At 42.6% G+C, this 15,406-nt stretch overlaps 1 protein-coding gene across 3 annotated transcripts in view; it reads right to left on the minus strand.

Moving 5' to 3' along the window:
- GLI3 (GLI family zinc finger 3) overlaps positions 1–15,406 on the minus strand; it is a 291,398-nt gene that overhangs the window by 13,717 nt on the left and 262,275 nt on the right. For all 3 annotated transcript variants that reach the window (XM_071559578.1, XM_071559579.1, XM_071559580.1), the window contains 2 exons: positions 2,649–2,798; positions 1,918–2,082 (listed from right to left, as the gene is read on the minus strand). In XM_071559578.1, coding sequence (XP_071415679.1) covers positions 1,918–2,082; positions 2,649–2,798 — 315 coding nt within the window. The remainder of the gene's footprint in view (positions 1–1,917; positions 2,083–2,648; positions 2,799–15,406) is intronic.

Below are 15,406 nucleotides of genomic sequence, written 5' to 3' on the forward strand. Positions count from 1 at the left end.
TGTTTTAAAGGGGTTTTTATGCCAGCACTCAAGAAATAAAAGAGATCCTCAAGCAGAGCTCCTCAAAGGGGTTTTCTGTCTGCTTACACAGGGCACTGTAGAGCCTTTGACAAATGTAGCTTCTTCACAGCTGTCTAAGGCCTGAGCCTGCTTCCACTCACATCAGTGCAAAAAAAAAAACCAACAAAAATGAGCAATTTTAAAGTTGATGTTGAGCTACTGAGGCAGGTTTTCCCAAGGTGCTATGGAAGTATGAGTCACTTAGCACTCTTTTACATGTTTAAGTCACCTCTGCATCAAGCTGTATTTAAAGCTCTCTGTATTACCTACTTACAACCTAAATGGCACTGCAAGCAAGTGCTGAATTTGGTCTGAGCTTTTCAGTGTTCATGGCACTTCACCAGTATATATTGCCCTAGAAGATTAGACTGTTTCAGTGCAAAGTAATGGTGAAGGAAATGTTTCATTTGCCCTTGTGGCTGCACCTACCAGAAGTGATGAGCAGCATAAAATGTTTCTTGGGGGCTTACTGTTAGACATGAAATTCTGATCTTAAAACAGAGGCAGTACAGGTGACATCATTAGGCGCTCAGCAACAGGACAAGGGGGCACAGGCTCAAGCTTGCCAGGGGAAATTGAAGTTGGAGAGCAGAAAAAACTTCTTTGCAGAGAGAGTGCTCAGGCATTGGAATGGGCTGCCCAGAGAGGGAGTGGATTCCCCATCCCTGGAGGTTTTTAAACTGAGATTGGCCGTGGCACTGAGTGCCATGATCTGGTAAAGGGCCTGGAGTTGGACCAAGGGTTGGACATGATGATCTCTGAGGTCTTTTCCAATCAAATTGATTCTATGATTAAGTTCGAGAAGATCTAACTCATGGATTAGGCATTATATAGATTGGTTCAGATAGTGAGTGAAAAAAAAAACCTCTGTCAGCTTTTGGCAACACTTGGTGAACTTCCTTCTACCTTGGTGACAATTCACAAAATCACTGCAGATCTTCAATGCAGTTGTTAGTGGGGCTGCTGAGAGCACACGTGGCAGGGATGGGGCAAACTCAGAGATGTGCAATGCTCTCTGCTTCCCTGGTGGCTGAAGAGATGCTGCAGGGACCAGAGGACTGGGAGGAGACAAATGCTCCCAGGAGATCGGCCAGCCCTAGTGCGTGCCTGCAACAGGTCTGACAGACAACTAGAGAAGGCTACAAGCCTTGTGGAAAAAGATTTAGCTGCTGTGGTATGCCCTGCCCTTCCAGAACTTCCAGATTTAGGCTACAGGTAAAGGAGTACAGGGACAAGTCAAGGAGGAGAGACTGACTTCTGAGATGTGAGGTTGAGAGGATGTGACTCCTGTAACCTGAAATGGGGCAATAACACAGGGACAATGCAAGAAGATGGTGTGATTCCTGAAAGAGGAGGCAGCAGTAACAGGAAACACACAGTAATAAAGAGGTGTTACACTGAGAGTCTGGGAAAGAGCTGTGACTCCCACAGCTGGTTTGCTTGAGAAGGATCAATTCCCTCTGCTGCATTCCTAGTCCATCAGGATGAAAAAAAAAAAAAAAAGAGTGAAAGAGCCCAGAGAAGAAGAAAAGGTCTAAATCAGAACTTACAGGGCAACCCAGCTTTCCAAACACTGGAGGCCATGGCTGTTCACAACAGCATGTAGGGTGCTGTGAGATGCTGGGGAAGCTGCATCCCAGCACACACCCAGTGTCACCACACACACAGGCTCTTAAAAAAATGACCCCTGGTCTTTGCAAGTCTGTATGACACCTTGTGCTGGTAAGAGCCATCCAGGACATCCTTTCAGGTTCATGAGGGTTTCTGTGCCTGTCCTCTGCCATACCTCGCTATGACCACACTCTCAGTCTCCTCATTGATGAATTTTATGAACCTTTAGGAGCTGTGCTTATTTACCTCATTGGAATGAGTCCTGTTTTGGTGCTTGGCCCTGTCGGAGGCATTGGAGAAAGCTTTGTTGCAGCCTTCGTGTTCACACACATACGGTTTCTCTCCAGTGTGAGATCTCAAGTGTGTTTTCAAGTTTTCTAGTCTGGAGTAGGCTTTTGTACAACCTTCAAACTGCAAATAGGAAATAATTCTGGATTAGTTTTAAACTTTGGACTTGCAGGAAAGGGTAAAAGATGATTTATACAAGTTTAGAAGCCTATGTAACCTTGTCCAATGTAGTTTTCATTTGGCAGATTTTAATTTTTCTCAGGTAAACTCCACCATAGCTCTAGTTAAAATGCTTTCACCATTATGGAAAACTTCTTTTGAAGGAGAGCACAGTATTTGTGTACCTTATCTAAGACAGAAATTCATTGCAAAGACATTAGGAGGCTGGTGCCCAGCATTAATATACAGCTCTTTAAGAAAAAGTGTTTTTAAATAATTAAGCAAATTAAGCCCTGTTTCATAATGCTTTTTGGGGCTTCTTTGTACTTTAAACCTGAGGAAGTGGGCCAAATTATCTAGTGAATACCTCCTCCTAAAGTTTTTGTCAGGTAATGAAGGAGACATGGTGGTCTCTTCTCCAGAGATGTCTGGGAGACAAGAGTTCAGGGAATGCAGCCCCTGCACTGCCCTGTTCTCTGCACAGCCCCAGCCCTCCTGCCCAAGCCTGGAGCTCAGGCCCCTTTACTCACAGTGCATTTGTGTGGCTTTTCCCCTGTATGTCTCCTCATGTGGACCACCAGCATGTACTGGGCTTTGAACGGTTTCTGCTCCCGGGAACAGTCCAGCCATCGGCACACGAACTCTTTCTTCTCACCGTGTATATGGTCATTGTTGATGTGCTGTTCAGGTAAAAGAGAGATATTATTACAGTTTGCCAGAAAAGTAACAGCAGCAGCAGCAGCCTTGCTGTCACTTGACATTGGAAGAGCACCAGATACCCAGGTGTGAACCAGGACCCTGCGGCACTAAAAGAGTCAGTAGATCATCTGCACTCCCAAGTGATCACAGGGTTCAAATTACAGATCCCACTGAAGTCCACTAAGGCTCATGAATTTGTTTCTACTGACATCAACAGGCTTTGGATCAGGCCTCAGGGATACAGGTTGATAAATGGATCCTTGATAATCTCATGCATGGTCCCACTTGATTGATTCATATTACACAGAATCACAGACTATTCTGAGTTGGAAGGGACCCACAAGAATCATCGATCCAACTCTGAAGTCAATGGCCACATAGGGGATTGAACCCATGACCTTGGCATTATTACAACCAAGATTTAACCAACTGAGCTAATCTCAGGGTCTTGAGAATTGCTTTCTCAGAGCAGGGAAGGCTTACTTAAGCACCTATCAACATAGGGAAGATTTTCAAAATCAGGCCTCTAAAAACATTCTCCAGCCTGAAAAATCAACAGAACTGCTAAACCAAGTTCCCATCCAAAATTTTAACTCGCTCTCCTTTACCCATATTTTCTCTCAGTAAATGTCTTGGGTTAGTGCACAGGTCATGGCAGGGCAAACAAAACCCTCCACACTGTGAGCAGAAACTCTGAGCACCAAAGCACACATCAAGCCAGCTTTTGCCTTTGGCAGATCTGTCTCTGAATGCCTCTGGCAGTGACAGCCACTTGCAGGCACAGGTTTTGCTGAGGTCAGTGTCACCCACACCTTGGACTCTTCCAGAAAAGTTGCTTGCTCTGCTCCTTTCACTAAGATCCTGTTCAGGAGAGCATTTAAATATGGATTTAGTTCTCTCTGTGTTTCTGAGCAGAAATGGGCAGATGAAGCAGAACCAGCCTCAAAACTGGTTAGGTTTTTCTAAAGGCTTAACTTTTTGAACTTTTTTGCACAGCTTCAGAAAGCAACAAAAAAAGAAAAGTACACCAGGTGTAGTTTTTTTCCAATAGGATCTGACTGACTCATCCCGACTCTTGGAGAAACCCTTTCCCACTATCATGTTGCCTCGCTGTGCCACTAGATGGCCACATTTCTCAGCGAATGAGTTTATTCCCACTAAGGCACCAGACAAAATCCTTCCCGTTTATATTTAATCACAGCACGGGATGAAATCAGTATCTATTCCATAATGGGCTCACAGAAAATGCCAGCCGTACAGAACCTCAGTACTTCATCCTGGAACACCAAGAAGGCAATCTGAGTCTTTTCTAAAGTCTTGAAATCAACCAGAAAACCAAATAAAATCACTTAAGTTCACAATTATGCAACCACAGCAAACAGACGTACATTGCCTATAAAAGACGACAGCTCTTTTTCTTTTTTTGAAATTTTATTGCCATTTCTTAAAAGTTGTGGTGGAGCATAGAATGGATGAACGAAGCAGATGTGCTGGACAACATATAACTTGTAATCTGCAGGAGTTTATGTTCCAAGTGCATATCTCTAGTCCATTCACACAACACACGCCTGTACCAGAAGCAAACACGTGCCCAGCGCTGTTAAATGGCATCAAAAGAGTACTGTGATGTTAATGACTCTTGAAAGAAGCAACAGGACAAGACTCAATGCATTCAAGTGATTCTTGGCCAAATCTCTCTGTAAACATTACAGACTGTGTGTTGCTTGGTTAAACCTACACAGCCACAAGGGGGATGAAACTTGAGTGTGTGACACAGGCGTTCTATTTGATACAAACCCCTCAAGGCCGGTTCAAGCAGTTCACAACAGCACCTCCTTTTCCCTCCTGCTGTGTGGACACTCAGGCACCATGGAGGCTCTTTCAGAGAAGTTCTCCATAGGACGGGTTTTCTCTTTGTCCTCATAAAGGAGCTTGTTCCTTGCCCTCCAGACCTCTTGCCTTTAGCAGCTGACCTTTCTCATGGGCATAAAACTCCACTCCTTGCCCCTTCCCCAGTCCAGGCTCACTGCAGCAGCTGACAAAGCTGGCCAAGGGTGATGACTTGTTCATTTGCCTCTCTCCATCACCCCACTGTCTCACCTGTCAAGTATTCTGTGATCACCCTCTGGGCTTTCACAACTGTGTCCCTCCAAATTAATTTGCTCTGCTCTCTTATCCTGTGAATCCTTTCCTACTCCCTCTGTTCTTCCTACAATCAAACCCCTCTTGTGCTATTTTCCCTCACTGCTTTGATGCTCCAGGCTGCCTCTGAGAACTCACCTGCAAATCCATCTCATTCTCATTCAACCCCACCGAGGATCCTCACTTTTAGAGGAAGCCTGGAAGAAATGAGCCCGTGATCTGCTAATCTGGGTGATTTATTTAACTCACAGGTAAAAAGCTCAATTGCTTTTTGCAGATGGGTCGTATCTTAGCAGACCTAGAAGTGTGCCCAAATATTGAAAGGCTGGTCTGGAAGACACTTGCTAGACTTAAAATCAGCACAAGAGTCCAACTGCAGAAACCAGCAGTGCTCTCAGGTAAGGAGATTTCCAGTTTCTGAACCCTGAGCACACAGGGTCAGATTCAAACACCCTGACTTGCTCAGCTTCTGAGTGAAAACTCATCAGTCGTTGGCTCTGGACACATAGGCAGAACTGCACAAATACAAAGCAGGAACTCAATCTACACTGGGATTTTTTACTATTATCACTTGGCAAGAAAGCATGTGCAATACTTGTGGCATGTTTAAAGGAAAAGGGAGGTCTTTCTGTGCAAACAACAACAATTAGAAAAGTTCAGAAGTTGGTGAACTCTGGCATTCAGGCTCTTTGACTCAGATAATTACCTTTGGATTTTGCATGGTGTTTTTGGCTCCCTGGTCTCTATTATGAGGGGGAATGAACAGTTTTGAGCTTGTAAAACAAAGAACAGTCAGGAATAAGAGTATTATGCAAAGCAGAAGCTTTGGTACAGCACAATAAGGATTTATAGGGTTTCAATTTATAATCTGTTTGTAACCTTATTACACCCATGAAATGTCACATTCCAGGGACTAGATCAGAAGGATTTTTTTTTTCCTGGTGAAATTGAATTTTGATGCAGTTTCAGGGTGTGAAAAGGCTTTTCTTTTAATTTTGTGGGCCCAAACCTGCAAGTTTTACTTGCGTTTGTAATCCTTATTACAGTAAATAGGCGCATGAAAGCCAATGATATTACTCCCTAGTGTCAGGTTTGCTAACATAAGGCTCTGAAGCACCAGCTCTGTCTTATTAAGAATTTCTGACCTGAAAAAAAGCTCCCATTAAAAGCTGGAATTCTACAAGCTATCTCCCATTGCACACAGCTCCAAAAAGCTGCTAAACAGGGGTCATTTGCAGAATAGCAGTCACTTTCATGCCACTTCAACGCTCATTACCAAACCTCAGTTTGTCCTGGCTCATTTTCTTTTATTTTAAAAATGTTATTATCATCCAGCTCCAAAATACTCTAAAATGAACAGAGGGAGCTGACCTAAATACTGATTTTGGTCTCAGAATGATCTGGCTTTGAAGGAGGAAGCTCTGAGATGGATTTCAATTCCAGAGTGCAAAACCTCACCAAACTGACAGAAGTCAAGGCTGAAGTTTGCCTGTCCCCTCTACTAGGCAAGCTCAAAACCCAGAGGTAATGGTAAAGCTCAACCCATAGTATCTTGGAAGGATACATGCTTACATGGTAAGAAATGCTATTGAAAAAGGGAACACCTTATAAATCATGTTCTCATATAACCCATACCCACCCTGTGAGTTACTTCACATTGGAGCAGATGAGGTGAGGTGATGCTGAAGCCACGATCTGCAATAGTGTTCCATTTCCCTCCTTCACGTGTGTTTTAGAAGAAGAATCGAAGCATATCTTAGCTGACTGCTTGGTACCCATTAGCTATTCAGTACATAGACAAAGGCCAAATGTGCTCTCACCGTGGTCAATCTCCATGGAAAAAGTCAGGAACAACAGAAAAAGGGTGTCATTGCAACCGGGATTGCATCTGAAAGCAAAGTGTTATTTGATGGCTGGAGTTGAAGCCATTGGGAAAATCTCCTGGTTCTGCTTTCTAACACACTACCCTGAGGTAACCTGGGAGAAAACCGGGAGGAAACCACGCTTTTCTGGTACAATGTGGCAAGTTGGTGGCAAAGTGGAAGGCATATCCCCATTGCCAAGATTTGATTCAATTTCAGTTATATAATGACAATTTCAGGCTTTTATCTTCTCAGTTATTTCCCTGTATTATAAAAAAAAAAATTAAAAAGGAAGTGCTAAATAACTTCTCACTAAAGCTCTACTAACATAAAGCAGTGCAATGTTTAAGACAACTAGCACAGATGTGTGTGTGTACTGCAACAGAAAGTCCCTCAAACCAGCAGAGCCACTGCATTTGATGTGTAGGAAAGCCCCACTACACCTACATAAACAGAGCAAGCTTCATCTTCTAAGTATACTGGTGATCAGCTCCTCCTGTTCCTGGTGGAAGGCTCTTCTAGGAACTCACCCCTCTGCTGGTTAGCAACTAATTTCTAGCTTTGATTTATTCATGGCCAATTTATATTCATTTGTTCTTGTGCCAAGACTATCCTTTAGCTTAAACAGCTCTGCTTCCCTGCAGTGTTTAGTTCTCTCTCTTCCCCACCCTAACTAACTGGCAGACAGCACTCTCCTCTCTGTCTTCATTTGCTGGATTAAATAAACTAGTTCCTTCCAGTCTTCTCAAAAAGGACCAAGTCTTCATTCCCTTTCTTACCCTGTTTTGGCTTGAGGTGCAGAGGTCTCTGTGTCCTGTCCATGACTTTGTTCCCAGGTTCCCTGTTGCCGCTTTGAGGACTGTGTGAGTCCATCCCTCCTCAGTGGTTCTCTCAGCCTCTTCACCTGCTTCAGTACAACTTCAACCTTCTTGTCCAAAGCAGTGTGAATACACCAGAGCTCCCCAGACTTGGTGTAACAGAATTCAAACTTCCCTGCTACCACTTGGGGTGTAAGTCAGATCTGTCACTACCTTCAGACTTGAGCCTATTACCAAAGCCCCTTGTACTCCTCCTAGTAACAAACCTCAGGAAATCATATTTTCTACTATGGCCACAGTAGAGGCATTTAAGGCCCAGGAAAGCGAAATCCCACATGCACAGAAGTATTTAGATCTCTGATTCCCACTAAGAGTAGTCACTTGTTCATGAGTGGTGTGCATACTTCTGAGATTCTTGACCTCCACAGCTTCCTGAGATGGCTGAGTGATTGCAAAAAGAATATCAGTGTTCAGAAAAGTGACAGGGCAGCACTTAAGCAAGTACCCAAGCTTCCCAGCTCCCCAGGGATGCAATACACGACTCATCACTGCTCCTTGTTACCATTTTAGGTAGTCAGGCAACTGAGAGATGACATCAGGCAGGCATCTCTACCATCTCATTAACATCTCGAGAAAGATTGCCTCCAAGATCCACAGCAAGATGAACAGACAAAAGCATTGTAAAGAAGTCAGGATATAAAGGAGGTCCTGGTGAGCCAGGAAATATCCTGTGACAAAAGAAATCTCATTGTGAGGAGGGAAAAAAATGCATCTCCATGGAGTGAAATCCCCAGCAGACTTTCCGGACACATTCCAATCACTGCAATCGAGCCTCTCTCTAACCTCTGTGACTCTCTGTTAGAACGATGCATGCATTTTAATTTCCTCTTATCTGATGGAAAATAGGTATGGATCCTGAGTGCCCCTTCCTTACTGAAGACCATTTGCAAGCACAACAAGGCTAAACATCCACAAGAGACCAAAGTCTCCTCCCTGCTGCTCAAGTCGAGAGTACACTTTTGACCTCGTGTCCTTAGAGTGGCATAACTACTTAAGCCATTTTTAGTTCCTGAGATGGAAGAAGCACTTAAGCTGCTTTAAGCCTTTATGGTGGCATAAATGCTTAAGCCGGTTGCAGTTCCTAAAGTCAAGTTGAAGCTATAGCTATACATGAAGAACTCTGCACTTCTGAGTAGGCAAATGACTGAGGAGAAGCTCAGATAACTATTTCCAGTCCTGCTTCCTTCCCTTTGGATGTATTTATTGTTATTCTAATCGAGTTCTTACAGTTGTTTTTCATACTTTATGGAAGACTTAAGAAATGTCCTTGTGATGGATCTCTGATAATTCTGGTTAGCAACATGACAATTCATACCATTTGCTGATCAGGCCCAAAACAGGTCAATGCCTCCACAGTCTTGACACCTTTGCTGAAATGGAATACCCAGAGTTAAGATCAGCTGGATCTTAAAAGCAATGCCTGGCAATAATGAATACACTAAATACTCTGCCTGTGCACTGCACTCCTCACCTGACAGTGTTTGATCTTGTCACTCAATCTCAATACTTAATTTTTAAAGCTTTCCAGTATTAACAAATTAAGTCCCCTGCTCCCCCTAGATTTGGTGATGGTTGTAAACCTAAATGAAGACTAGTGGCCTACCTCAATTCATAATCAGATATTTTGGAGTTACATGGGAGATAACAAGAAGAGAGAGATGAATAATATCCAACAGAAACAAGTGATGCACAATACCCTTGCTCACCACCTGCTCACTGATCCCAGCATATCCCTGAGCAGCTGTTGGTGCATCCCAGCCAACTTCTCCCAGTTTATGTCCTGAGTTTGAGGTTCTGTGCTATGGAATATCCCTTTGGCCAGCCTGGGACAGATATTTCTGTCTGTGTGCACTCTCAGTTCTTGTGCACCTGTTCCCTGACAGACTATGGGAAACTGAGGAGTCCTTGACTTAGGGTGAGCACTGAAACATCTGCGTGTTAGCAACCTTATTCTCATACTGAATCCAAAACACAGCACGTACCAGCTACTATGAAGAGAATTATCCCAGCCAGAACTAGGACAAAAGCATGAAAAAAAATATATATATACTGCAAATATTTGTAACTCCAGTGTGACTACAATGTTTTATTTATTAAGAAAAGTTAAATCCCTAAATACAGTTTCAGTTTAAAAGATGGTTATTTCAAAAAGGAGTGAAGCATGTGGAAAATGGGAAATATAACTTAAACTATTTTACAAATTTAACATACAAATTCTGTGTCCATGACTGAATACTTAGTTATAAGAATAAAAAGAGACTTCACTCAGCACTCCAGCTGAATTCATGCTCCAAGTTTATTTATTACTATGCTGTTCTGGAGACCCATTTCTGTCCCTTGGGAACTGGCAATAGCAGTCAATGAAGAAAGGGAGGGATCAAAATTAGAAGTCTAAGTCAACTGAAAAATGATGATGATTTATAGCTTGGGACAACCCTTGTAAGTAGACAGACAGGGATGACAGGCACAGGAGAAGGGCAGCATAGAAACCAACAGCTGGAGGAGAGGATGGAAACAGTAAGAAAGGAGGACTCCAGTGTCTGAGGGAAGGGAAGACTGAAGAGAACCTCAGAGATAATGCAACAAACAGTTGGGGTCAACAGTTGTCTTGGGCCAGCACAGCTGCCACTGGGAGAAGTCTGGGTTTACACTCATATTTAAAACTTTAGCCAAAATCTGGGGTCAGTGAAACACTTGGAAAGAGACTGTCCAAGTCTCATGGGGCATACAAGTTGAAAAGGAAGGAATTCACAAAGACCAAGAGTAATCAAACTAACAATAATTAATGAATTTTTGCATTTTGTGTTTACTATTACCCTGAGCAGGAGTTATCTTTTTTTGCCTCAAACGCTGTTTAAAAAAGCCACGATGAATCAAATTACTTTTTATGTATGGGCTTGGAGAAGTCTCATTCTCTAAATGTGAAACTGTACTCCTAATAAACAAGAACATGCTAATTCAAAGGACATAACTCACCAAGACTCTTTTCTTTTCATCTCCCTCTTTCAGCTGAAATATAGGTCTGATTATTTTTTTCATCTCTCTTCCTCAACAACAGCAATAAAAGTTCTCAATCCCCCAGTTAAAAAGAAGATGTTTTCTTTCTGCTTTTCTTTTGTTCTCTTGCAATAAATTCTGTAGTTGTCTTCATTGCCTATCAATAGGTTAAACATATCCAACTTGTATGTTTAAATGCTAAAGACAGAGAAGTCCCCAAGGATACGTCAATCATTGGCTCCTGTACAAAGAAAATACTGTATTTTGCTCAGAAGAGCTTTCTGTGGCAATTTAAACACAGTGAGACAGACACAATATCCTGGAGAGAGGAAAACCTGCCTTATTACATTCCTGACCCAAGAGAAAGGATCTGCCCTTAGGACATAAAGAGAATCAGTGGTGGGAGGCGTGGAAGAGAAGAGTTATCTAATCCTAAAAATAAAGACAGTGGTTCATAATACAGCATGACCTCCTTTTAATCTCTGCTATAGCAGTTATACAGTAAGGATGGGATGTAATACCAACAGGGCAAACACAGCTCGCTCGTCAGGCTGTGAACAGACTCCCTCAGCCTGGATCTGTTTCCAGGGTTTGGACAGCTTTTTGGGAGGCTCTGGGATATTCTGCGGAGTGAGTGGAACTTCTGGGATATTGCGGGGATTCTTTCCCAATAAGATCACATCTTGTTCTTGTTTCATTTAATATACATATATGCACGGATACAGTACAGTTAAGTCTGTTAGCAGCAAAATGCAGCTCCAGCAAGGGCAATGTTTTACAGCTCTGCCTTGATTTCCTGTGGCAGAGCGTGCAGCTATAAAGCAACGGGCAGAAATTGCATCTTTATTTGCCAAACCTGAAAACTTAATAAATGAGATTCTGCCAGAACATCAATATCAATGTTGTGGACAGTAATCATTCCAGTTTTACAGTGGTAGGAAAGATGCTTTGATGACTCTCAGCTTTGTTTCTTCTCTGATACTCTCTTCCATAACTCTGTCTAAAATCAAGAGCCTTGTCTTTCTTGAAGCTTGCATTATTTTATTACTAGCTGGGAGGTTAACAGGTGAAGCTGGCATGTTACAGGAGTTCCAGCTTTCTTGACTCTTGGTTTTTTGGGTTTTTTTCCCAGCTGTATGGAAGTAATTTTTCAGTGCGTGGTGCTGTGATAACTGGGCTTTACCTGCTCCTCCAGCACTGATGCTCTGTATTGCATTTGCCTTAGTTCAAACAAGGAATCCCAGCTTCAGTACTTTTGCAATGTTACAAAAGAAAAGAGCTCCACTTCTCTCTTCAACCAACTGCCCAGTCTGTGACCTACCCAAGGACAGGCTAATTGAATTTTTGTGAGGGACGTGCAACAGAGAAGTGAAGAAATTGATAGTGGAAACCACAAGTCAAATGCTCAAGAAAACTGTTCTCCTCCAAAGGGAATGTTTGTTAAGTCTCTGCCCTCCAAGGGTGAGTCCTGCTCTCTGAGACCTGCTGAAGCAGGGGAAGGTGCAACAGGGTTTGATGAGGATGACAAAGCTCTTGGGGCACCCCGATGGAGGAGCCTGTAAGGAAGAAGTGCCCCTGCCCTGCTCCTGGAAGAGTCCAAGGGGCCAAGCACAGGCTGACCACTCCTGGCCTTTCTCCCAACCACCTTCTCCTGCCTGTCTGCTGCCTGCATTCCCTCCCAGCTGCCTCTGCCTGAGCACAGCCCCTGCAGGTTGGGTTATGTGCTTCACACCACTGTGTGGGCACTGGTCAGCTCTGCTCAAACTTCAGTCCACTCCAATATCTTCCTGGATGTAAACTGTGTATGTTTGAACACACAGATCAAGAGCTGCCCTGAGCATGTAAACTACTGTGCTAACAGCAGGAAACCCTTTTGCTGTAGGGTTTTATCTCTGGTAAAAGACAACCTTACATACGGAACTCCATTACAACTTACAACTTCACCAAGACTTCAGCAATGCACAGAAATCACTTTGACAAAAATCATCTTATGCAACCATGTTAGGCTCACTTTTACTTTGAGTTTTTAGGCTCTTTACATTTAGGTCCCCAAATTACACCCACATTTTAAATGTCTTCTATGTAAAGGTCACATGAGAAAAGTTTAGAGTAATATGGTGCCTGCAGCATAAACCAAGAGACCCAAGACAGCCTAGCAAGGAGAAAAGCAGAGGGAGAAAGAAGACAGGTGAAGTGTGCACCAGCAATGGAGAATTCAAATTTAGCTCAAAAGGCCAGGGCTGGAAGAAGAAACTGAACAAACTCCATTTGCTGAAGGGTTGAAGACCCTCTGCCGCTTAAGTGATGAAATTGTGATGTTGGTCTTTACAATGCAACAGCAAATGAAGGTGGTCTTCTCCTGAATCCTATACCCTAGCCCTGCAGTGATGATCTCCAGCCTGGTCTGCCTGCCTTCCTTCCATTCTTCTCCATCACACACGCATACAAGCCCTTCCCACAGGCTTTCTGAGAGGTGGCCACAAGCAGGAATTCTGCAGCTTGAGCTGCAGGATGGACTCCTGCCTTCAGGAAACAGCTCTACAGCAAGACTGCAAGGAGGTGCAGTGCCTGTTCAAGTCCCAAGCTCACAAGAGAGGAAATCTGCCTTGCAAAGAGCTCCACACCCCTTGCAAATTACACATTCCTCTCTCAAACTCATCAAAGCAATAGTGTGCAAATGAGAGAGGGTTTTCCTACAGCTGGATGAGAAGAGGGTAAAGACTGGCCTATATCCAAACATCTGCCCTTCACTGGTTCTGAGTTTGCCAATGAATGTTGCCTAGAAAAACTACTCTCTGATACCTTCTGGGAGTGACAATATGGAAGGAAAGAAAACCACCTGAGGCTCAACTTCAAAATTTTCTGCTTCATGATCTTTGCATTTAAGGATAAAAATTGATTTTACGTGCAACTGTTACAGAATTTGCAGGAAAACCATGTTAAAATACTCCCTCACGGGCAGTACCCAACGGAAGCAATGGATGACTTTCTTCTTTACAAACCTGGGCTCACATACAGCTGTGTATAATCTTTAATAAAAACACACATGAAAACCAGGACTTACCTCAAAAAAAAAAACAACTCAGAAAAACTTGAACAGCCTGACACTTAGCACTGCTACAGATGTTAGCATAACACACTTAAAAAATACATATTCTATTTCTGGATTTTTCTCACTGGCAAACAAAGACCACAGAGGACTCCTGCCAGCACACAGGAGAAGGAAGTAATCCCAAAGAGGCAGTAAAATAAAGTATTTCATCTTATTTGCAAATAGTATGAAGAATGAAAATACCATCCTGGTTTTGAAAGAAGCACACCAGCCCACAGGAGGCAGAACTAAATACTTTGGATGTTTTCCCACATTGCTGCAGAAGACAAAAAACTATAGGCCTCCTTCCTGCCACCATAACTCATCTGACTTCAATGGAAATCAAACCTGCTGTATATATTAAACCTGAAATTAACTATTCTTCCCCCCATATTGTTTGGCTTTGATAAATTCCAGCCATTGCTCCCAGCCAAGGGCTTGGTTCTGTGAGCTGCCTGGAGCCCATTAAACTCGATTGGGTCCAAACACACTGAGCTCTCTGCAGGAGTGGGGCTTTAGCAGCTCTTAGAGTTAGTTATTGAGCTGTGGGTTCAAACCATGCTAAAAGTAATAATATTCTCCTTTAGCATAGGGCATGTTCACAAGAAAATAAAATTGGATGAGATTTCTAGTCTTTACATTCCACGGCACAGACCGGAGTGGTCGGAGCCAAGAAATAAAAGCTCAGGAGTAAAGATGCTTAGAGAACAAAAAACTGGAAGTAAAAAAATACCCTGCAAAATATCCCAGCAACTGGTGCACCAAATGAATATATAAAGCCAGAGCTGTTTTATAAAAATTGCAAGGCTTTAACGACAAAAATCTGTTAAAATTTACACTGCCTTTCAGTGCACGAGTTTGGAAATACCCTGTAAACACTTTAAAGAGACTCCTTGAGTTAAAGTGTAACCATATATTACAGCAGCTTCATATGATTTTATATTAGCAGAGACAAACTGTTTAATCACATGAGCCAACTAAAAAATCTATGAAAGGAAGACAGAAAAAGGAAAAGCTAAAAAGCAGCCTTTTAACAAGATTTTGGAGTCTTCCAAACTCCCAGAGGGATACAACTGGTCATCTATCTACGCAGAAGGACTAGTAAAATACTTGATCCCTTACAAAAAAAGTTAAACCACTGTCTCTTTTACTGAAAATCCTATGCTCCTAAGGTGGAGAAATAGCAAGGCAAATGTCAGATATTTAAATGGGATCTGCTTTTCAAGGTGTGTTAAGCATATGGGCACTAAGTATGTAGACAGGACTTGCTGAACAACAGGCACCTCCCTTAGTTTAACTTTGGGCCAGATTTTATAAAACCATGCACTTTCTTCTACTTTTAGTACTTTATTGATTACAGCACAGCTAATAGTGATCCACTCAAAATGAAAGAAAATATATTCCTTAGCAGGATCTTCCTGGGTAAATCAATCAGGAAATCTTTCTAAGCCTTTTTTTAAAGAGATCCCTATGCTTGCCACACGGACACATACAAATTGTCTGTGTGATAAAAATACCAATTCTTTGTCTGCAGAAAGAGACTATTGAATAACAGGATTTTTTTCCCTCCAATAAATGCACTTAGTGTCTCCTTATACATAAACTAAGAAAGCTGCAGT

The sequence above is a fragment of the Pithys albifrons genome, chromosome 7 (genome assembly GCF_047495875.1).
Source record: "Pithys albifrons albifrons isolate INPA30051 chromosome 7, PitAlb_v1, whole genome shotgun sequence".
NCBI classification, from domain to species: Eukaryota; Metazoa; Chordata; class Aves; order Passeriformes; family Thamnophilidae; genus Pithys; species Pithys albifrons.